Source organism: Mesocricetus auratus, unplaced genomic scaffold, assembly GCF_017639785.1.
Source record: "Mesocricetus auratus isolate SY011 unplaced genomic scaffold, BCM_Maur_2.0 Super-Scaffold_4256, whole genome shotgun sequence".
NCBI lineage: Eukaryota > Metazoa > Chordata > Mammalia > Rodentia > Cricetidae > Mesocricetus > Mesocricetus auratus.
In genome coordinates, this window is record NW_024429182.1 from 75735089 (window position 1) to 75760350 (window position 25262).

General features: G+C 43.5%; 1 protein-coding gene across 2 annotated transcripts in view; it reads right to left on the reverse strand.

The window, feature by feature from the left end:
• Positions 1 to 20311: 20311 nt before the first annotated feature.
• Lcmt1 (leucine carboxyl methyltransferase 1) overlaps positions 20312 to 25262 on the reverse strand; it is a 57918-nt gene continuing 52967 nt past the window's right edge. For both annotated transcript variants that reach the window (XM_040754941.1, XM_005064450.4), the window contains 2 exons: positions 22297 to 22394; positions 20312 to 20529 (listed from right to left, as the gene is read on the reverse strand). In XM_040754941.1, the coding sequence (XP_040610875.1) occupies positions 20507 to 20529; positions 22297 to 22394 (121 nt within the window). In that variant the 3' untranslated portion in view covers positions 20312 to 20506. The remainder of the gene's footprint in view (positions 20530 to 22296; positions 22395 to 25262) is intronic.

Consider the following 25262-nt stretch of genomic DNA (forward strand, 5'->3'; position numbering starts at 1 on the left):
TGCAGTCATTAAACTGTTATCATAGCAATACCGGTTAATGATCAGTAGTCCTGGTCCAGGCTGTGCACGGAATGGTTAACAAACACCACCCTACTTACTCCTCGTGCCTATCCTGTGAGGCAGGCAGACAGGGAGTCAAGGTTCAAAGACTGCATGCAACTCATTGAAGATCAGATGCAATCTCCAGGTCCAAGCAGCTTTGCTGCCTCGACACACTTGCTTTGTTTTACTCAAAGAGGGTCTCACTCTGCAGCTCCGGCTGGCCTTGAACTCAAGACCCTCCTGACTCAGTCTCCCCAGTGCTGGGATTACAAGTGTAAAACACTATGCCAGCTTCCACGTTTATTTTATTATCTTTCTTCTCTAAAATCCACAAGTTCTGCAGAAAGCAGTCTAACATAATGAGAAAAAATACAGTTTTTCTTCAGAAGCAGTGTTTAATATTTTATCCCAATCATAAAAAAGGTTGGTTAATGAGCTAAAGGATAAGAAGATAACAAAGAGAAAATATGAATGTTAAGTCTTAAGGTTTTTTTGTTTAAAAAATAATAGACAAAAGGTCTATAAATCCATGAGCAATTCATAGACAGTCCTCCTGCCTATCCACCCTGTGGACCACAGGCCACATGCACCCCAGAGAACTATAAATGTGGCCCAACAAAATGTTGAAAACTGGCAAAAAGCATTATGAGTTTTTGTTTTCAATTTTTGGGGGTAACTTAGTTGTGTAGTTCTGACTATGGATCTTGTAGATGACAACATAGGATCACAAAGTCAAAAGGTTGAACATAGACTATGTAGGGGGTGTTATGGAAGGATTTGTTGCTTCCATTGTTCATTCAGGAGTTCAATGTCAGCGTTGACTACATAAAAATTTCAATGCCAACCTGAATACATGAAACCGTGGTAGGGAAATAAATGCAAAACCAAAAACAGAGTGGTGAGAGGATTCACGGGATAAAGGTACTGGCCAACAAGCTTGACAGCTTGGCTGTAGGACCCACAAGGTAACTAGAGAGAATCAATCCCCGAAGGTTGTCTTCTGACCTCTCCATGCATGCCAGAGTACTGCCAGAGCGCATACCCACACACAACTTTAAAAAGTAGTTAAAGTTGAAATACTCACACGAGTTTCACTCATCCACACAGAAACTGGCTAGGGCGAAACACTTATATGCAGCAGGGAGAACAGAATACGGAGAAGCACCTGTCACCCCAGCACTGAGGCAGGAGGGTCAGCAGGCTGAGGCCAGCCAACTCTGTAGGGAACTCATGTCTCAAACAAACAAAAAGAAGAGGGGAGGAGAAGCAGGGAACAGAATGAATAATTACACTTTTATGTTTCTGTTTTTATTTTTCTGATTTTTTTCTGACAGAAAATCTTGGCCAATTAAATGGAAACTTCAATTTCTGATGTGTCCAAATGAAGTATCCTCAAATGGCAGTGCTTTTCCGGAAACACAGAAATGGCAAGCATTCATTCAGTTATTCAAAAACAAAAATTATATCATATTAAACTTTTATTCCTTGTGTGCTTTCCATTCCTTGTCCCAAATGCTCCCTACAACCTCCAGAAAGTCTGTTGCGTGTTAAACTTGTCATATCTACATCTGCATATTGATGCGGGAATGGTTCACTGGTGCCCCTCCCTCCTCCTTCCGCTGCCCTGTGCCCTGAGCAGAACCCCTGGCTCTTAGCTTTAAAGGATGTTATGCAACAGGCTAATTTTAGAAGTGTATCCTTATGCTATAAACTTCTTATGAGTCATTGAAAATTAACAAAGACCAGGAAGACACCTAGGAGGGTATAGGTGAGGGCGTAAGTGTATATGGGTGTGTAGATTTGAGTACTATCCACATTTAGGAAGGGGCAAGTCTTCATTGTGGGAGACCTGTCTGTACATGGTAAGCTATTTAGATGCCTCTCTAGTGTTTTTCAACAAGATGCCAGCAGCATTTCCCAGTTATGACTGTTAAGGATGTCTTTTTAAAAAATGGGGTGTGGTGGCACATGCCTTTAGTCCCAGCACTCCAGAGGCAGAGGCAGGCGGATCTCTAAAATCTCAAGGCCAACTTGGTCTATATTGTGATCCAGGACAGCGAACACTACACAATGTGATAATATCTCAAAAAATTAATAAAATTAACACAAAAAGCATGTCTTTTTGTTGTTGTTTTGCTTTTTCAAGACAGGGTTTCTCTGTGTAGCCTTGGCTGTCCTAGAACACGCTCTGTAGATCAGTCTGGCCTCAAACTCATGGAGCTCCACCTGCCTCTGCCTCCTGAGTGCTGAGATTAAAGACATACACCACCACTGCCTGACCAAAAAAAAGCATGTTTTTTTTTAATGAAGAAAAAGAAGCTAGTCAGTGGTGGTGCATGCTTTAATCCCAACACTTGGGAAGCAGAAGCAGGCAGATCTCTGAGTCTGAGGCCAGCCTGGTCTACATGGTGAATTCCAGGACAGCCAGAGCTACAGTAGTGTCATACAGACAAACCCTGTCTCGAAAAACAACAAAAACAAGAATATGGATATAGCTTGATGGTAGAGCATTTGCCTAGCATACAAAAGTTCCCAGGACTAGACCACACACACACACACATACACACCCACCTTACTGCCTGCAGCAAAATACTTGTCTAGAATATAGAGTTGACTCTTGAAGAAGGCTCCTCTTTCTGATAGCCACAGGCCAATGACTGAGCCTCTATTTAGTAATGCTGACGTCCCCCTACAGATCCCAGCAGCCAGGGATTGACCTGGTCTTTTGCAGCTGATGATCTCACTGTCTGCTCAGAAACAGTTCCGCTCGTGGTGGTAACATGTCCAGGAGATCTAAGCTACTCTGCCACATTCATCAAGTGCTCATCGGTCTCTTCTGATTGTAGATCATGAGGAAAGTTCGAGATCAACGTATTGTTAAAGGCACAGGGCAAAAGGAGCTCTTCTTCCCAGGCCCAGCTAGAATGGCTTATCTATTTTATCATTATACAATATAAAATTCATCATTTTAACTTGTGTGTTTGTTTGCTCATTTGAGAAAGAGTTTTACTGTGTAGCTCAGGCTGGCCGGGAACTCATAGACCCTCCTGCCTCTCTCTCTCCATTTCTGGGATTAAAGGAGTAAAGAAGAATACCTGGCGAAAAGTCTTCCTTCTTCACTGTGGGTTTAGTTTTCAATGAGTTAGATAACTCATTAATTAATTGTTTGTTGGCGTGGCTATGTGTACACATGCTTGAGTGTGCAATTGCATACACATGGAAATCAGAGGACAACCTGCAGGAGTCCATTCTCTTCTTCAAGCAAGTGGGCCCCAGGAATCCAATTCAGATTTTCAGGCTTGGCACCAAATGCCTGAACCCACTGAGCCATCTTGCCAGACCTTGTGTATGTACTTTTTTGAGATAGGGCCTCCATGTAGTCTGAGCTAGCCTTGAACTCTCTATATAGTCAAAGTTAATCTTGAACTTTTCACACCTTTACCCGCCAAGTGCTGTGACTACAGATGTGGGTCACCACAGCCAGTTGCCATTTTAGCTTTCTTTCACGGCAATGTTTGAACGGCATGAAGTACAGTTACTATTGTACAACCTTCACCATTATCTGTCACTAAAACCATCCCATGTTGTGCAAGTCAAACTCAGACAACAAATTCATTATACCCACCAAATAATTTACCATTCCCCCTTGCCTAGCTCCCAAAAACCACAATCTGTTTTGTCTGTACAAACCTGACTGCTTTAAATGCCTCATCTAAGTGGAATCAGATTTGTCCCCAGGGCTCATCCATGGTGCAAGGCTCAGCATTCCATTCCTTCTTATGACCAATAATAGTCCACTGAATCATGGACACCACAACTCACACTTTGAAATCTCCTCCCTAGAGGCAGACATCCACAACTAAACACTGAACTAAACTGGAAACCAGTTGCAGAGAGGGAGGATCGATGAGCAAAGGGGTCAAAACCGGCTGGTGAAACCCACAGAAATGGCTGACCTGAACAAGGGGGGAGCTCATAGACCCCAGACTGTTAGCTGAGAGATCAGCATGGGACTGATCTAGCCCCCCCTGAACGTGGGTGTCAGCGAGGAAACCTCGGCATTCTTTGGGACCTCGGTTAATAGATCAGTATTTATCCCTGGCATACGAATGGACTTTGAGAGCCCATTCCACGTGGAGGGATGCCCTCTCAGCCTGGACACATGGGGGAGGGCCTAGGTCCTGTACCAGGACGACATGACAGACTTTGGGAGCCCCCATGAAGGGCCTCACCCTCCCTGGAGAGTGGAATTGGGATTGGATGGGGGCTGGGGGGTTTGGGGAGTGGGGAGGAGGGGAGGGAGAGGAAGCTAGGATTGACATATGATTGTTTCTAATTTAAATTTTAAAAAAAAGAAATCTCATGCCTAAGTCTCCATAGAGATACAGGTGTGGCTGTCATGCCTTCCCTTACTTGGTTTTAGTCTCTTTGTGTCCAGTATAAATGGTTGTGGTCCTCTGCAATCTCTCTTCTTCTCTTACATTCTTTCCCCTGTTCCATCTCTGCGATGGATATCTGTTAAGACTTAACTCTTCCTTCCTTTGATAATAGCACCCTGACTATGCTTGGGAAAGCCATCAGTTCACATGAATTGGGTAGCACGTGAGTTCCCACCAATGCTCAACTCCCCAAAATGATGTCGTCTCCAACCTTTGAGGCATGGGACCTTGCTCACCAGACATTCCACCCCGCAGGCCACACTCATTGGCTCAGGGATTTCTGGTCGTGGAAAGTGCCCTTTCTCTGTGGCTTGCTGAGAGAGAGGGTGCAAACCAGGAGGTTCTGGGGGCCACGCTCACCTCTGTGACAGAAAAGCAAGAGAAGGACAGAGATGCTCAGAGGAAAGTAGAGCAAGACTGGTGGCCCATATGGACCCTGGGTCTAGCCATCTGTTCTGCTCATGTCCCTTCCTTAAGTCACTTCAAGTTGGGGGTTTCACTTGCCAAAAATGCCACAGCTACCATGGGCTTTTCAGAATTTCTAGGAGCCATTAAACCAGACACATCAGAGCAAGAAGGAATGTCCCTGGTCTCCTGGACCACTAACATTACTCATAGTAAAGGGAAGGTCTACATTTTAGTCATCCTTCAGCACACCTATCCATCCAGAAGAGAGATGAGTAACAGACACTATCTCAGGAGTTTATAGGCAGCACAGTCACCATAACTAGCTGTTCCATGAGGTAGAAAGTGAGGGCAAAAGCCACACTCAGAGAAATTGCCCTGGACTTTGTGACACCACCAATGACCTGACCCCAGGGTCAACAATAGGCCAGACACCCTTCTTTGTCACACTTTCAGGAATGCTGACAGTATGAGGTATCATTCTCCATCATCCTTTTAGAGATGCAAATGTTCCCTGTGAGAATTAAGAAACAGTAGTGATTTGAATGTCCTTCTGGGGTCTCAGTACCACAGGCCAAGAAAGGAAGGAAGGGTGTCAGGGTCCCAGCCAGAAACCTGATTAGGGAGGGGACTTAGGGATGTGGTGGCCTCTGACTGAAGCCACACGTTTTCACTATGGGAGAGCCAAGGGTTTCCCCACAAGAATGGAAATGAAGTGACACTGATCTTCAAGGAGAGCAGGACTCCAGGCAGCAGTCAGGAGTGACAGGACAAAGAGTCAAGGGCCCAGCTGAGTATACTGTGTAGTCAGCCTGGAGCTGGCTTGTTGCATAAGAGCCAGATGCTGACAGGAGGTGAAGTGACAGTGTGAGATGGGGTTGAAGTCTAAAGGAACACAAGTCAGTGGGCCAGTGGCTCAGTCAGTGAAGCGCTTGCAGTGTGAGCATGTGAGCTGGAGCTTGACACCCAGTGCCCCTGTAAAGAAAAGCTAGGTACAGCCTCTACTCTCAGTGCTCAGGAGATGGAGATAGGAGGAACTCTGGAGCTCACCAGCAGGCTAGTTCATATCAGCAAGTCCCAGGTTCTGTGAGAAACCCTGTTTCAAAAAATAAGGTGACTGTTGGGGGAGGGGGCTGGAGGGATGGCTCAGAGGTTCAAAGCACTTGTTCTTGCAGAGGTTTGGTTCCCAATGTGCACACGGCAGCTCACAACCATAAGTAATTCCAGGGGATCCCAAAGCCCCTTCTGACCTCTGTGGTTACTAGTATGCACATGCACACATACATGAGGCAAAGCATTCATACACATAAAATGAAAACTAATAAATCATGAAAAAGAATAAGGTGGAGAAAAACTAAGGAAGACACACCCAACCCTGATGTCTGGTCTCTGTACACGCACTCACTCATGTGCACACACACAGAGACAAATGGAGGTGGGGATACATGGATACCAACGGATAACCCCAGACACAATGGGTTATGACCTCATTTAATGTACCCAGTCCTCTGCGGGAGGTGGGTTCAGAGTCAAGACTCAGAGAGGTAAAGGGCAGACCATGTGGCCAGACCACACCCCTGCAAACAGCAAAACTGGAGTCGACCATTTGTTTCCATCAACGGTTACACTGGGGGAGAGAGTGAGCAAGAAAGACACGCGGTAGGTAGTATAATATGGGCAAGGTTCTCCACTCAGCGCTGCTTAGGGGAAAACACGAACAATCTAGCAACCGGAATAACAACACCAAAAAAGCTCTTTGACATGTAAACACTATGAGGCAAAGATAAGGCATGCATTGTGTTCCAAGGAATTCTTGATTTAAAGCCAGGACGAGTAAAATTAAACGAGTCCTTTTAGACTCAAGAATATGTATGGAAATTACTGGGTTTGTAGTCAGTGGCTAAAGGTACCTACATAGTGTAGGACTGCCTGGTTTAAAAAAAAATCAAACAATGTTGAAACTGAATCCTCAAAATAAACGCTAAGTGAACCAAAGGTCACCGTATAAGGGGAACCATAGCAGCACTAAAATAAAACACGGTGAGCATCCCTGTAAAGATGGTGGAGAGGTGTGACCTAACGTGAGGCACTCTCGTAAAGGAGCCCATCGTTCCTCCCGAGACACAAAACAGACCTTGTAAATCAGAAGAGTCATCACTAGAAACAAGGCCCAAAACTGGGGGAAAGTACTTTACATGCAGGTGCCGTGTCACGCAGACATGAATCATCTGTGAATGTGCAAGATACTGGTTAGCTAATTAGCATCAAAGTGAAGTGGGGCTGACAAGAATTTTAGTGAAAATAGTTTCGTGAAATAAAAATCATTTGGGAGTATTTGAGCAGTACTATTCTTTTTAAAGATGCAGCATCATTACCTCTACTGTGTAAAAAGTTATTACAGGGGCTGGAGGCATAGTAAAGTGTTTGTCCCACAGCATGAGGACCCAAGTTCAGATCCTCAGTACTCACATAAAACGCCAGGAGTAGTAGCGCTCACCTAGTGCTGCTGCGGAGCTGAGGACAGAGGATCCTGGGATTTTCCAGGCAGCTAGTCTGACTGAGTCAGTCAGGTCCAAGTGCAATAGAGACCCTGTCTCAAAGGTCAGGTGGACAATGTTGGAGGAAGCAATGTTGGGACCTCTGGCCTCCACACCCACCTATGTGCATGTGCACCCGCCCTCAACACACACACATGGAAACCTTATAAATTATGAAAAATGTCACGGGTGGGGGGACGGATAGGCCAAAGACACAATCTGGGAATTGATAAGTAATGAACTCGCAGGTGAAAAAAAGCCCTGGGAACTAAATGAAGAACAAGCAGGAAAACATCGTGGAGATGTCTGGACTCCAAACTAAAAGGTGATTAATATCCAGTGCGATTCAGGATGGGGTAACACAGGCTTTCTCGTGTGTACTTGAGCAGAATGTAAATATGCATAAATAGAAATCAAAGAGTAGACTGTCACACACTTTGGCTCAGTAACTATTTCTAGGGTCCACACAGGGCCGTTCACTGCCGAGTAACTTACAGTAATGAATTAGAATTACTGCACACAGGACACAGAACAGCTGACTAAGTAAGTGGTGTGTAGCTGACATGTGTGTTAGAGGCTGGCAAACTATGCCCCTGGGCCAACTGTAGATAGTGGCTTGTTATTTTATGAACTACAAATTGAAAGGATTTTACATTTTAAATAATTATGAAAAATATATAACTTCTTCCTGTTCCATAAAAATAAAAAATGCTTACAATCTAGACTTATGGAGGAGGGAGGACTACTAATCTTTGGTTTTTGGTTTTTGTGGAGTTTTTTTTGTGTGTTTTTTTTTGACAGGGTTTCTCTGTATAACAGCCCTAGCTGTCCTGGAACTAGCTTTGTAGACCAGGCTGACCTCACAGAGATCCACCTGCCTCTGCTTCCGGAGTGCTGGGATTAAAGGTGTGCAATACCATCACCCAGCTTAATCTTTGTTTTTGATCTCTATGTATCTTAGAAATGTTGGAGTAAAAAGACAATTTATGAACCTAGGAGGCACATGTAGGGGGATTATGAGTTCAAAGCCAGCCTGGACTACTTAGCAAATTTCAGACCAGCCTGAACTATATAATGAGACTCTATTTGAAAAACAGACAAATTAATCCCGGTGTGTGGAAACATTTCTAGAATCCCACACTTGAGAGGCAGAGGCAGGAGAACATGCTTAAGCTACATAGTAAGTTCAAAGCTAGCCTGAGCTATGTAAGAGCCTGTCTTGAGGGGCAGGGGGAGAAAGGAGAAAGGAAGGAAAGCAACAAAATCAACAGTAAAGTTAATTCATAAAACAGAATGTGCCATATACTTCCATTTAGATAAACTAAATTCAAACCCAATACGGGACTGCCTACACAGAGAGGTGTCTACACCATGATGGCCTGTGAACAATCACCATCTTTCAATGGTACCAAATATGTATTTTAGATTCTACTGAAGGCTAATCTAAACAGATACCATGCTCAGTGGTGTACCAGTGTTAGCTCGGTCTAACCCACCCTAAGTCCCACACAGCAAGAGTTAGGGAAACACAGCAAAGTGATGCTTAGTATATTAGTTATGATTACAATAGTGACATTAACATTAGGGTGAACTACGCCGCTAGCCCTGCCCACTTTGGGCGTGGCTAGAGGCGTGTACGGCGGTGATAATAAAAGACTGTGAAGGAGAGGCACAAGCTCTCTTTTTGGCTTCCAGTTCTGTGGCGAAAGCTGTGCTGAGTCACCTTGGTTGCCCATTTTCTCTTGTGAGTAATTTCTACAATTAAACAGTTCCCTATACCCTCAACAAGTGTGCTGCTTATCGTTACAGCGACACCCCACAAGCTCAGACATTTGAACCCTTGCTACCCATTTGGTGGTGCTGTTTGGGGAAACTGTAAAAAATAGGTAGTGGTGCTTTGCTGGAGGAAGTGCATTCTTGAGAGCAGGCTTTTATTTGTATAGTCTTGCTCTACTTCCTGTTTGTTCTCTGTGCTTCGGAGTTGGGGTTGAGGTTATGAGTTCTTGGTTTCAGCTCAGGCCACCATGTCTGCTGATGTCTGCCAATCTTACCGCCATGATGGACTCTCATGCCTCTAGAACCATAAGCACAAATAAACACAAATAAACACTTCCTTCCATAAGTTGCTTCTGGTCATGGTGTTTCAGCAACAGAAATTAACTAATACTGTCAAATGAGTATAACACACTTTGGAAATCAGCATAGTGGTTTCTCAGAAAACTGGGAATCAATCTACCTCAAGATCCAGCAATACCAACTCTTGGGCATATACCCAAAGGAGGCACATTCACATCACAAGGACACTTGCTCAACAATGTCCATAGCAGCATTATTCGTAAATAGCCAGAACCTGGAAACAACCTAGATGCCCCTCAACTGAAGAATGGATAAAGAAATGTACATTTATACAATGGAGCATCACTCAGCTGTTAAAATCAATGACATTAGGAAATTTATTGGTAAATGGATGGAACTAGAAAAGATCATCTTGACTGAGGTAACCAGACCAAGAAAGGCAAACATGGTATGTACTCACTCATAATTGAATACTGGCCATAAAGCAAAGGAGAAAAGCTAAGTAACAAAGGAGGGCTCAAGGTGGGGATGATGAATCTCACTGTAATGGGGAAATAGAATGAACATTGCCTGTGGATGAGAGAAGAGGCTGAAAGAGAGAATGGGTCTGGAAATAGGAGGGACCAGGTCAGGGGACGATGGTGGAAGAGAGTACAGGGAGAGACATCTGGCATCTGGGGGCATCTCTTTGAGATGAGCTAGAAACTCAGAGCAATAGAAATTCCCAGGACTCTATGACACTAAGTCTCCTAGCAATGGGGGATACAGAGCTTGAACCAGCCATCTCCTGTAATCAGGTAAGACTTCCAGTGGGGAGATTGGGACACCAACCCAGCCACAAACCCTTTGACCTACAACTTGTCCTGCCTACAAGATATGCTGGGGTAAACTCCAGAAACTGTGGGAGTGACCAGCTAATGACTGGCCCATCTGGAGACCCATACCCTGAGAGGGAGCTCAACCCTGAGGGCCAGGACTCAGAGGTGGGATACCTCAGAGACCCAGGATAGAACCAGACATGACTGACAAAAAAAGTCAGTGAAATGATTCCTAATGATGTTCTGCAATTCTCATAGATTGGTGCCTAGTCCAATTGTCATCAGAGAGGCTTCACACTGACGGAAGCTGATGTAGAGATCCACAGCCAAACATTAGAAGGAGCTCAGAGAATCTTATGGAAGAGGGGGAGGAAAGATTGTAGGAGCCAGAGGGGTCAAGGACACCACAAAAAAACCTATAGAACCAACTAACCTGGGCTCATGGGGGCTCACAGAGACTGAACTGACAACCAGGGAGCCCACATAGGATCGACCAAGGCCCTCCACATACACATTCCAGATGTGTAATGTGGTCTCCTTGTGAGAGTCCTAACAGTGAGATCAGGGGCTGCCTCTGACTCTGTTGCCTGCTTTTGGAACCCATTCCTTCTACTGGGTTGCCTCATCCAGCCTTAGAAGAAGAAGAGTCTAGTCTCACTGCAGGCTGATATCCATGAGAGGCCAGCCTGTATCTGAAGAGAAACAGTGGAGAACTGGAAGAGGAGTGGGGTGGGGAAATTGGGAAGAGGGGAAACTTTGGTTGAGATATAAAAACAATAAATAAATAAACAAATGAATGAACAAATAAATAATAAATAAAGGATTGGAGAGATGGCCCAGCAGTTAAGAGCCCTGACTACTCTTCCAGAGGACCTGGGTTCAATTCCCAGCACCCACACTGCAGCTCACAACTGTCTGTAACTCCAGTTCCAGGGGACCCAACACCCATGGCAAAACATTAATGCACATAAAAAAATAAAAATAAATAAATAAGAGATTTGCCTTAGGGCCAGCAAGAGGATCAGCTGGTACAGACACTTGCTGCCAAGCCTGACAAGCTGAGTTCAGTCCCTTGGCCCACATGGTGGAAGGAGAAAGCTGACTCCCAAAGTTGTCCTCTGACCTCCATGTCACGCCAACCCAAAGCCAAACACAACATCAATGTAAAAAAAATAAGTATTTACTTTAAAAAGTACATGTGGGGGCCAGGAGGGGCATGTGCATGTGAGTGCAGGGTCCTGAGAAGGCCAGAGGCATTGAACCCCTGGAGCTGCAGTCACAGGCTGCTGTGAGCTACCCGATGCAGGTGCTGGGAACTGAACTCATGTCCTCTGGAAGATCAATATGTGCTCTTAGCTACCAAGCCATCAAGAGGTTTGTTTGTTTTTTAAACCAACTGGGCATTCTCTTCTCTTCCCTTCCTTACCCTTCCTCTTCCCCTTCCCTTCTTCCCTGTACTCTATCCTTCCTTCTGTCCTCTCTCCCTCCCTCCTCCCTGCCTCCTCCCTCCATCTATCCATCCATCCATCCCTTGACTCAGGTAACCTAGACTGGTCTTGCTAAGTAGCTGAACTGCTCCTTCTGCCTCTGCTTCCCGAGTTCTAGGGTTACAGGTTTGCACCACCATGCTCACTTTATGAAGCCTGGAATTTAATGTAATTTTTACAAGGTGATAGAAACAAAGAAAACATATTTTCTTCCTCTCCCCCTTTCTGTTTTGGAGACAGGGTTTCTCTACATAGCTTTGGAGCCTGTCCTGGAACTTGCTTTGTAGACCAGGCTGGCATGGAGCATGAAACTCACAGAGATCCACCTGCTTCTACCTCCCGAGTGCTGGGATTAAAGGCATGCACAGACTGACTGAAAATATATTTTCAAGTCACTTTAGTGGAAAACACATACTCATTAGGAAAAAGCTGGGGGAGCATCTTTGAGAATGGAAACCACCCCCCCCCAATTACAGTGACCTGTTTCTCAAAAAGCTAGGGGAGCATCTTTGAGAATGGAAACCACCTCCCCCCAATTACAGTGACCTGTTTCTCAATTCCCCATGACAGTGTCAGAGGTATTTGCTGCAGTACTATACATGAAACGAAAAAGTGAAGTTGTAGAATTCATCGACTGTTGGCTGAATTCTGCTACCTGTCAATTAAGAAACACTATACAGGGAACTGCAGATATGACTCAGTGATGAAGGGCAATGACTATTCTTGCAAAGATTCTGGATTCAGTTTCTAGCATTCACCGGGCAGCTCACAACTGCCTATAACTTCAACTCCAGAGGATCCGATGATGCCCTCTTCTGACTGCTGTGGGCACTGGAGGTACATGGTGTGTTTATAAAAAGCAGACAAAACATTCATACACATAAAATAAAAATTAAAAAGAAAGAAATGTCATACAGTTGGAGAAAATGAGTGGATGCAACGTGTGGATACGCCGAGGTCTTCCAAAGGTTCTAATGACTAAAAACCTAACATGAGTATAGGGCTTTTTGTGTGTTTTGTTTTTGAGCTCTGTGTCTTGAAGTTCACTATTTAGACAAGGCCAGCCTAGAACTCAGAGAGGTTCTCCTGCCTCTGCCTCCCCAGTGCCAGGATTAAAGGCATGTGCCATCATGCCTGACCCTAAGTGCAGGTTTTTCAAAGAATCACCAAGTGATTCTAATCCTGGTAGCCTCCCGTGATGAAGTAAAGAATACTTCTCGGGCTGTGTATGTAGCACCGTGGCAGAGAGAGCACTTGGCGTGCTAGAGACCCAGGGTTCCATCCCCAGCACTGCAGAGAGAGAGAGACAGAGAGAGACAGAGACAGAGAGACAGAGAGACAGAGACAGAGAGAGAGAGAGAGAGAGAGAGAGAGAGAGAGAGAGAGAGAGAGAGAGAGAGAGAGAGAGAGAGAGAGGACTACAACTTGAGCATTATCCTGATTGTTGTGTTCACAGTGCAGTGTCCACACTGGTGCTTCTAACTACTCACTTGTGTTGTTGAACCCAGAGCAAAAGACTGCGTTGAAGACAGGAGCCAAGTGGGGAAAGAGGAGGGTGATAGGGTGGGGGAGCACAGAACAGGGCTGAGGGACTGGAGACGCGGAAAGGAGTGTTTCTCAGTCTCTGAAAAAAACTCCTCTCTGAGAAGTCTTTAGACATTGTTCCCCAGTCACCACACAGACACAACTGCTTACAGTCTTGGGAAAGATATTCTGAGTGAGGGGCATAATAACCGCCCCCCAAAACAGTTTTTCCCCTCCCCTTATTCTTCTTTTAGTGAAAATTGATTTTTTTACACAATATATAGTTTCCCCTCCCTCAAATCCACCAAGATTTTGCCTACCTCCCCTCCCATCTGAATCCATACCTTTCCTGTCTTTCCTTAGGAAACAAACAGGCATCTAAAGAATAATAATAAAATAAAATAAAACAAAAACAGAGAAAAATAGCCGAAGACAAAACACAAGAAACACATATAGACACAGAGACACACACATTTGTACACGTAGGAATCCACAAAAACAGAAAACTGGAGGCTTTCACATACATACAAAGGACCTGTAAAGTTAAAAAGAGAGAGAAAGGAAAAAGGGAAAAGATGCCCTGACAAGCATTATGAGACAAAGAGCCTCCAAAGATGTCTCACTTTAATGTTGGTCCTCTACCACTGGGCACGGGGCCTACCCATGGTATCTGTCCCCAGTGAGACTCCACTGGAGAAAACTAGTGTTTCATTTGTGAGTGATTGTCAATTGGAGATTGCTTCTGGGTTAGGGAAGATGGTTTGTGTTCACTTCTCTCAGTGCCTGGACCCCAGCTGGTGCAGACCTGTGCGGGCTCTATGCATGCTGCCACAGCTCTGAAGCTCATATGTGTGTTGGTCCTACTCTGTTTTGAAGGCCTTATTTCCTTAGTGTGTTCCATCCATTCTGGCTCTTGCAATCTTCCTACCTCCTCTTCTGTAGGATTTCCTGAGCCTTGAGGGGAGGAATTTAGGACTGGGAAGGTCTCCCAGTCTCTACACATGGTCTGGCTGTGGGTCTCTGTATTTGTTCCCATCTACTACAGGAGAAAGTGTCTCTGATGATAGCTATGTGAGACAGTAATCTATGGATACAGCAGAATGTAGTTAGAAGTCGTTTTATTGCTATGTTCTTTTAGAACAGTAGTATTTGGTTTTCCCCTAGGTCCCTATCCTATCTGGTCTCAGGTTCCTGGCCATCAGAGCAGATTGGGGGTTGGGGTGGTGGTTTGAACCATGATGGTCCACACTGGCTCATATATTTGAATGCTTATCATCAAGGAGTGGAACTATTTGAAAGGATTAGAAGGTATGGCCTTGTTGAAGAAAGTGTCACTGGAGGTGAGTATTCAAAAGCCTATGCCAGGCCCTGAGTGTCTCTATCTGTTTATGCATATGGGTTGATATGTAAATCTCTTAGCTCCGGGGCCCTGCTTGCCTGAAACTGTAAGCAAGGCCCCAGTTAAATTCTTTCCTTTATAAGATTGTCACAGTGATGATTTCTCTTCATAGCAATAGAACAGTGACTAAGACAAATAGGCTCCATCTCATGGGTGTGCCTTAAATTCCATCAGATATTGGTTAGCTACTCTCACAAGTTTTGTGTCACTATTGCATTGGCACATGTTCCAGACAGGTCATATTGTAGATGGAAGGTGTGTAACTGGGTTGGTAGCAAGCAGAGTACCTTCCAGTACCATGAACACTAGTCCGTAGCAGTGAAGGTTCTGTGTAGGCATCAGCTTGCCTTCTCCCTGTTCAATGAGTTGTGTAGGTGTTGTCATCAGCAATAGGGTCTTACTGTCAGCTTGTGGGGAGCAACCAATAATTGCCTTGGCAATAGCATGGGTTGTTTGGGAGTTCCCATGGGACCCCTTTGGCTAACAACCCCATTAGATATAACCCATTTCTGACACTGGAAGCTTCATTTGGTGACAAGAGATGTTCAGTTTGGGCTCCATCTCTCCAACTATTTGGCAATTTCATTTAGATCACCTTCATACATGTATATATATTTGAAGATTCTACTGCATTAGGTTTCCTTAGTTTTAGCTATCCATCCCCCTCTTAACCTCCTCCCTATTTGATCTTCCCATTCATTTCTCTACTCTATCCATCCATAACTATCTATTCTATTTCCCCTTCCTTAGGAAGGGGAAGATCCATCCCTTCCCCACTATTCCCTTACTCCATACTTACCTAACCGTGGTGGTTATATGGATTGTAGTTTGCATATTGAAGACGTAACAGCTAATTCCCACATATAAGCAAATACATACCATATTTGTCATTCTGAGTCTGGGTCACCTCACTCAGGATTTTTGTTTTCTAGCTCCACCCATCAATCTGGTAATTTCATGATTTTTTTTAGTAGCTGAGTAATATTCCATTATGCAAATGTAGCACATTTTCTTTCTCCAGTCATTTGTTGACAGACATCTATGTTATTTCCAATTTTTGGCTACTGTGAATACAGCAGAAATAGACATGGTTGAGCAAGTGTCTCTGCAGTAAATTGAAACATCCTTTGGGTATATGTCCAAGCTTGATTTATCTAGATCTTGAGATAGATCTATTCCCTGATTCCTGAAAAACTGCCACACTGATTTCCACAGTGACTGTATAAGTTTGTACTCCCAACAGCAATGACTGAGGGCTTCCTGTTTTGCATCTGCAGTCATTTGTTTTATTGATCTTGGCCATTCTGACTGGTATAAGATAAAATGTCAAAATAGTTTTTATTTGTATTCTCTGAGAACTAAAAATGGTGAACACTTCTTTAAGAGCTTCTCTGCCATTTGAGTGTCCTTTTGAGAGTTCTCTGATTAGATCTATACTCCACTTTTTGTTTTCAAAACAGGGTTGTTGTTGTTTTGGTTTTTTTTTTTTTATCCCTGGCTGTCCTAGAATTCTCTCTGCAGACCAAGCTGGCCTTGACCTCAAAGATATGCCTGGGAGTAAAGGTGAGCACACCACCACCTAGCTTGTACTCCACTTTTTAATTGGGATGCTTGCTCTCTTGATGTCGTTTTTTTGTGGGGGTTTTTTTGTGGTTTTTTTTTTGGTTTGGTTGTTTTTTTAAAGTTACTTATATATTTTAGATATTAGGCTCCTATCAGATGTGTAGTTGGTAAAAATGTTTTTCTATTTTTGTAGTCCACTTAATCCAAATGATGGTATCCTTTGCCTTATAGAAGCTTTTCAGTTTCATGACGTCCCATTTCATGTTCTTAGTACCTGTGCTGTTGGTGTCTTGTTCAGAAAATCTTTTCCTGTGTCAATGAGTTCAAGCCTATTCCGCACTTTTTCTTCTGTCAACTCACGATATCTAGTCTTATGTTAAGGACTTTGATTAATTTGGAGTTGTTTTGTGTAGGATAATAAACACGGATCTATTTGCATTTTTCTACATGCAGCCATTCCAGTTTCATCATCACTATCTGTTGATTTTTTCCCATTGTTTATTTTTGATTTCCTTATAAAAAATAAAGTGTCCATGGGTATATGGACTTATGTCTGAGTCTTTAATAAGATTCCATTGATCAATGTTTCTGTTGATCATGCTAATACCATGCTGATTTTATTACTATAGATCTATACTACAATTTGAGACCAGGGATAGTGATGCCTCAAGAAGTTAATATTCAGGAGTGTCTTCACTATCGTGTGTGTGTGTGTGTGTGTGTGTGTGTGTGTGTGTGTGTGTGTGTGTGTGTGTGTTTCCATCTGAAGCTAAAAATTGCCCTTTCAAGTTCTGTGAAGAATTGTGCTGGAATATTGATTATAGATTGCTTTTCATAGGGTGGTCATTTTCACTCTATTAACCCTACTGATTCATGAGCATGGAAATTCTTACCATCTGCTATCTTTTTTTTTAATTCAATGTCTTACAGTTTTTATCATACAGTCCTTTCACTTGCTTTATTAAAGTCATCCAAAATATTTTTTGAAGTGATTATGGTGTTTCCTTTTGTCATTTTTTATAAGGTTACTGATTTTGTATTTTGCTACTTTGCTGAAAGTGTTTGTCAGTTGCAGAAGTTTCATAGTGGAATTTTTAAAGCCACTTATGTGTACTATCATATCATCTGCAAATAAATATACTTTGACTTCTTCCCTTCCTATTGGTATCTCTTTGATCTCCTTTGGTTGTCTTGCCACTCTAAGGCTTCTAGTATTATATTGAACAGTGATTAGTCAGGGTTCTCTAGAGTAACAGAAATGATTTAGTAGACTGACTTTAGTAGGCTGTGGTCCAGCTAATCCAGCAATGGGGGGCTGTCAATGGAAGTTCCAAAAATTCAGAAGTTGTTCAGTCCACCAGGCTGGATGCCTCAGCTGGTCTTTAAAGTACACTAGAATCCCAAATAAGTAGGTTCAAATGCTAGCAAAGGAATGGACTTGGTAGTGATGGCAAGAGCAAGCAGGCAAGGAGAAAAAGCTTCCTTCTTCCATATTCTTGTACAGGCTTCTAGCAGAAGTCATGACCCAGATTGGAGGCAGGTCTTCCACCGCTGACGGTCTGGATTAAAAGTGTGTATTCCCATCTTAAATGACAGAATTGAAATTAAGCAAAAATTAAAAATTAAATAAATTTCCCTCTTCAAATCAAGCAAAAAACAAACAAAAACCTCTCACAGGTATGCCCCATTTGGGGGTTTTCGTTCTTCCCAGATGTAGTCAAGTTGACAACCAAGAATAGCCATCACAAATAGATATGGAGAGAGTAGACAACTTTGTCTTGTTCTTGACTTTAGTGGAAATGCTTTAAGATTCTGTCCATTTAGGTTGATGTTAGATATAGGCTTGCTGTAAATTGCCTCTATTGTTTTGTGGTATGTCCCTTTATCCCTTATCTTTCCAGGACTTTTATCATGAAGGTCTGTTGGATTTTCTGCATCAAATGAGATAGTGCAGTTTCTATTTTTCAGTATTTTTATATAACGAATTATTTATTGGTTTACATATGTTGAATCATCCTGGCATCTCTGGGATGAAGCCTACTTGATCATGGTGAATGATTTGTTTTGATGTGTTCTTGGATTCAGTTTACAAGTATTTTATTGAGAATTTTTGCATCTATGTTCATAAGGGAAACTTCTGGAATTCTCTTTCTTTGCTGAGTATGTGGTTTAAGTATCAGAATAATTTTGGCCTCGTGGAAAGAATTAGGCAATGTCCTATTTGCATCTATTTTGTGGAATAATTTTTAAAAATTTTATTTTTAAATAGCTTGTTTTACATGTCAATCCCAGTTCCCTCTCCTTCCCCTCCTCTTGCAACCCCCCATCCCCCCCAGCCTCCCACCCAATTGCCAATTCCTTTATTTTGTGGAATAATTTGAGGAGTACTGGCATTAACTCTTCTTTGAAAATTTAGTAGAATTCTGTGCTAACCATCTGGCCCTGGGCTTTTAATGACTGCTTCTATTTTATTGGGGGTTATGGGTCTCTTTAAATTATCAGTTCTTGGTTTAACTGTGGTAGGTACAGGAAGAGAATGCTACTCTGGGTGTGGCTTAAGACTTGAGGTCCACCCCCTGGTGACACACTTCCTCCAACAAAACCACATCTATTCCAGCAAGGCCATACCTCATAATAGTGTCACTCCCTATGAGCCTATGGGATCTATTTTCTTTCAAACTGCCATAGGCTACAAAAAAAAAAAAAAAGCCCACATTTTCCAGTGGTGATATGCTTTTTATTCTATTCATTATCTTATTAAATCACAGACTTGCTCCATTAAATTGAGCTTCCCAATATGGCCCCAGGGTTTCTTTTTAAGATTTATGTATACAGTGTTCTACCTACATGTATGCCTGCAAGCCAGTAGAGGGCACCAAATTTCATTATAGATGGTTGTGAGCCACCAAGTGGTTGCTGGGAACTGAACTCAGGACCTCTGGAAAAGCAGTCATTGCTCTTAGCCTCTGAGCCATCTCTCAGCCCGTTGGCCTTTTTAGTTTCTAGAAGTTGCTTATATTCCTTATCTCTTGGACCTTTCCACCATTTTCAAAACCCATTCCTCCGCAATCTGTCACCATCTGTTGTCTGGCTTTGCTCTTGTCTGGCTATGTGGACCCTTGTGATTTCATCAGAGCACCAAATGACCTTGATAATCTTGTTTTGAGACCCTTATCTTAAACTCATTGACAAAATACCCATTTGCCACAAAAGGTGGCATATGTACATGTTCCAAGGAGCTAAGGTATTTTTTTAATGGTCTACCTAACCTTTTTTTAAAAATAATCTTTTTATTTTACATACCAGTCCCAGTTCCCCCCCCACTCCTGCTCCTCCCATTTTCCCCCCACCCCACCCCTCATCCACTCCTCAGAGAGGATGAGACCTCCCATGGGGAGTCAACAAAGCTGTCCTATCACTTTGAGACAGGACCAAGTCCCCTCCCCCCCAAATCTAGGCTGAGCAAAGTATCCTTCCATAGGGAATGGGCTCCAGAAAGCCAGTTCATGCACTAGGGATAAATCCTGGTCCCACTGCCAGTGGCCCCATAAACTGCCCAAGCCACACAACTGTCACCCACAGTCAAAGGGCCCAGTTTGGTCCTATGCAAGTTCCCCAGCTGTCAGTCCAGAGTCAGTGAGCTCCCACTAGCTCGGATCAGTTGTTTCTGTGGTTTCCCCATCATGGTCTTGACCCCTTTGGAGCTAGGGTATTTTAAGGAGATATTATGCAACCTGCCATGACAACTAGAATGAAAGAGGCAAGCCAGCCCACCTAAGGTAGCAGCACCACCAGAGAAGAGCTCCATTATCTGTGGTAGGTCAAGGGTCAAGGGTCAGGAGCCATGAGGTGTTGCAATAAAGAGTACAGGGAGGAGTAAATTCCCAAATGGATTCTGACTCACAGGATAAACCAGGGTCTGAGTAAGACTCAGGATCCTGGGTTTTAGCTGCCATGGATATGGCTCTCCCCATAGAGCAAAGAACGTCAACGGACACCAGCAAAGTCCAACACACAGACAAATGGCAAGTGAGATTTATTTAAACAATGATAAGTGACAGGAACAGGATCTGGTGTGACCTCCTTTGTAACCAAGGGTTCTTCTGGATGTGCAAGGAGGCTAACAATAGAGATGAGGCTACCCATCCCTCAGGGGGCCCAGGGCACTCCCTCAGCTAGAGACTTCAGCTTCCACCTCAGACGAACCTTCAACAGATTAATAGGTTATCTCCTTCAAACCTAAGGGGAGGAAACACAGGTGCAGTCAGATGCCTGTGGCAGAGCAAAGGCACTTGGATGGGGGTGGGGTGGGGGACAACACTGCTACGTGCCCATGCGCTGACCCTGGGCATCAGCACAACTCACTGCTGGACCTCGGACTCTTCCCAAGTGAAATAAGACTTCAGAAGAAAGTGAGAGGTCAGGCCAGCTTTTGTTTATGGGTGGTTTAAAATGGATTAAGAAAGCATTTCATAACAATTTATGGGCTCTCAGCAGTAAATGTCCAAAATCTACCTGCTAACTGCTGAACTTTGAGCAAGCACAGAGTTTGTTCTTCACTGTGTGCTGACACACCAAAGAAGCCTCGGACGTTAACATGTTTATTATCCCAACCTGAGCATGCTGGTGCACACCTGTAAACGCAGCACTTGGGAGGCTGAGGCAGGAGGACCACAAGTTTGAGGCCAGCCTTGGTTTCAGATCATGCTGTTCCCAAAGCACACCCCTAAAAAAAAAAAGGTGGCGTAGGGGTAGAAAAACAAAAGCAGTTCAACGGCAGTTAACGTAAACTCATTAGAAACCTGTATTTCCTAAAGCTTGGAAAGGTTAAGTACATTCAGACATAGTCTTGTCATAGAATTTAATACACTCATTACAGTTCTATTCTTTGAAAAGTTAGTAACAAGAAGTTAGTAACAAGTTATGTTACTTGATGAAATTGGAAAACACAGGTGTTCAGTTATGAACATATAAATTCAGGTCTTCTGAGGATAAGGCAAGAGTTCAGCACAAGGGCAGAGGGTGGAGCCCAGGGCAGTGTCCTACCCTCCTTATGGTTTCTCTGCTTTCACAAGTGTGAGGCTCTTGAAACCTCAAAACATGAAGCCAGGTAAGGCATACCTGTAATTCTGGGAGGCTAAAGTAGGAGGAATGCCAAGTTTAAGACCAGGCTACCTTACACATCTCAAACAATCAAACCAAAAGGGCAAATAAAGAAATAAATTATGTATTTTTTCAAAGAGCAGAGGAAGCATCACTATCAGCTGCCCGAGACTAGGCTACAGGCAGAGCTTCTGTGCTCTTCTTTTACAAGTTTCCCAAGTTCCAACTGCAATTTCCTTTATTAATAGGAGGAGGTTCCAATATATATATATATATATATATATATATATATATATATATATATAAACAATAAAGGGATTTCCATCCAAAACCACGCTGGAAGGACTTTGTGAGCTGAACTGTGGAGCCCAAGCAAGCTGGACTACCAGCTGTCACTCAGATCACATTGTGGGAAGCCACCAGGGACCTGGAAACTCATGTGGTCTTGCTGGGCTATTCTACTCAGGAATAACCAGCTACTGGGAAACAAGAACAACTGGGCCAGGAGTCAGCAGAGGCTGGATCCAAACCTGGAGAGCCAGGTGCTGAGGTCCCTGCTTGAACCTGGAAGTTCTGTGGGTCTTTTAGAAAGCAAATGATCTGTGTTATTTTTATTAAGATATTACTTGACCTCTCAAGGTTTTCAACCTTCCCAACTGTAGAAATCCCATGGCAGGCCTGACAAGGGTTGGCTGGCTGGCTGTGTAAGGATTTGTTGTTTAAAGAATTCACCTAATTCTGTGCTATAAAAACCTGGAAGAACAACGATGACTTCCCTGGGTACACCGTAGGTATGCACACGTTTCTCTAGTTCTCTGAATCTGAGCTGCCTGGTGTGCCTTTCATTTCTGGGAGAAGGCGGCTGCCCTGCCTCCAGCCCAGGCAACAGCAGCACTCTCTTACCGAGCTCCTGGCCTCCACGGGTGGCCCAGCACAGGCAGTAATGGCGCATGAGCTGCTCCAGAAGCTCCAGTTCATCCAGGAACTCGAGGGACTCTATTCTGTGCACAAGTCACAACAGGAGATGTGGATCACAATTAGGAAGGGAGATGCTGGCCCACAGTTACGGCATGTTCATGATACCACATGGAAAGAATTTGGACACACAACAGTATACATGCTGTGGCATACAAGAAACGGGGCGTGGGGAGGGACTGGAGAGGTGCTGCTCTTCCAGAGGATCCAGGTTCAATTTTCAGCACCCACCCACATGGTCCTTAATTCCAGTTCCAGGGGATCTGGTTCCCTCTTCTGGCCTCTGGGGACACCATGTGCATATATATACAGACAAAACACTCATACACATGAAATTAAAATAAATTTCCCAAAAGAAGAAAGTGTTGAAGTTTAGCTCAGGGGAACAGCACAGACTTAAAGAAAGGAGAATAAAGAAGGAGTGGGAAGAAAAGAAGGGGCAGGAGAACAAGGAAGGGTGAGAAGAGAAAGAGGAAAAGGGGAGGAGGAAGGGTTACCTCCAAAGTCAAAACAAATAAACTAGAAAAGTATCTGGAATGCTAATGACAAAGGACTACTTTCTTTGCCCTGTAACTCTTTACAGATCTCTAAAACTTCAGTATACAATAATTTAAAAGATGAAGAAAAGATCAGTCCAATAGAAAAGAAAAACAAGAGGTCTTCAAATTCATTTATGAGAAAACAAACATAAATAAAAACACAAGATAGTTGTCTTAGGGTTTCTATTGCTGTGATGAAACACCATGACCAAAAGCAACTTGGGGAGGAAAGGGTTTATTTGGCCACATTGCTGCTGAGCAGCAGAGGAAGCCAGTACAGGAACTCAAACAGGGCAGGATCCTGGAGGCAGGAGCTGATATAGAGGCCACCGAAGGGTGCTGCTTACTGGCTTGCTCATCATGGCTTGCTCATCATGGCTTGCTCAGCATGCTTTCTTATAGAACCCAGGACTCAAGAGATGGCACCACCCACCATGGACTGGGCCCTAACCCATCAATCACTAATTAAGAAAATGCCCTATAGACTTGCCTATAGCCTGATTTTATGAAGACATTTCCATCGATGTTCCTACCTCTTTCAATACAAAGAAAGAACATCCCCTGACCCTGCAATTGACCCCACCTCTAAAAATTTACCCTGAACGCAAAGATAAATGTCCAAGAGCATTTCTACAACACCACAGTTTCCATCTAGAAGAAGCAAAAACGGAACTATAGTAGACCATTTCTATGGACTAAAACATGTTCATACGGGTATCCACAGTCAGACTGAACCAGGGCAGATCTGTATGGATTAGCAGGATAACTTCCAAGACAAATCCTGGAGCTTTTCAGACAGGGTGTTTAGCAAGGAATGTGTGCTTAGTATACCACCATCAGTGCAAAGAAAGCAGGGTGCACATGTTTTGTGGAGTACAAAATAATTTGGGTAAATGCAAACAAAACCTGTAAAGTAAGCTATCTGAACAGATGAGTAGTAAAATAAACAGGAAGTGGATGAGAGGAAGGGTTTCCTTGGTTTTTACTCTGTAACACTTTGTTATCTGAAAATTCAGATATACGGTATGACTTTACCAAAAAATCATTTTAAATCCAAGTAAATATATACAGAAAAATGTACAAACATGGGTTATAGGTACAACCAAAGAGTTTCAGAATGAAGTAAACAAGAACCCATATCCATATGCCAGGTGGTTGTGGCACACCCCTTTCATCCCAGCACTCGGGAGGCAGAGGCAGGCAGATCTCTGTGAGTTCAAGGCCAGCCTGGTCTCAGAAAACCAAAAAAAAAAAAAAAACAAAAACAAAAACAGATCTACATCCCCACTACTTACAGGTCATTTCCAATCTTTGTGTGCACTTGCATGTATGCACATGGAAGGTTTTGTAGCTGTGCACTTATTTCTATAGCATATGAGCCTAATGACCACATCTAGAAGGAGAATGACTCTCCCCAATGTACTGCTGCTTCCCAAATACTCTTACTTAAAGACATCTAATATGGTTTGAAGAACAGTGATGTTGAAGGATTTTTGTCCCAGGGTGATGCTAGTGAGAAGTGGGTTGGGGGAGACCTAGTGGGAGGAATTTAAGTGCCTGGAGGCGTGTACCCAAATAGAACTGTAAGGCTCTAGTCCATTCCTCTTCCTTTCTTTTGCTTCCAGGTCATGAGTTATGACTTTTTTTTTTTATCTAACATGCTCACAACAGGTCATAAGTAGTGGGGCCCACCAGTCACAGACTGGACGATTCTAAAACTCTGAGGAAAAATAAATATTTCCCTTTATACAGGAGTAGTCTTAAGTGTTTGTTGCAGTGACAGAAAGCTAGCTAGTGCAAAAATTTGGGACAGAGAGTAAGACAGGTTTTGCTGCTGCCACAGACCTGATTACTGGATGGCCTTTAAGAAGGCTGGAGGAGCCAGGCGTTGGTGGCGCACACCTTTAACCCCAGCACTTGGTAGTTAAGAGGCAGGCGGATCTCTGTGAGTTCGAGGCCGGGCTGGACCAACAGCCTCCAAAACAATACAGAGAAACCCTGTCTCGTAAAACCAAAAAAAAAAAAAAAAAAAAAAAAAAAAAAAAAGAAGGCTGGAGGGGCTGGAGGAGTGTAGGAAATATAGAGAGGCAGGCCAGAATGAAGTCAGAATGCTGGTAAAAACCCAGAAAACATGGCAATGCTAAGGAAATTTATGGTGGAAATGAAAATGGACTAGGAACAGGACACAAAGTCACCCTTGTCACACTGTGTGACAAAAACCTGATTGCATCTTGCCCATGCCAGAGATGCAAAATGATGGACTATTTACCTGGTGGTGGAACCTTCAAGTAAGCAAAGCACATGGTATGCAGTAGCAGGACTGTTTACAGTGAAACTCAGAAACCAAAAGCAATA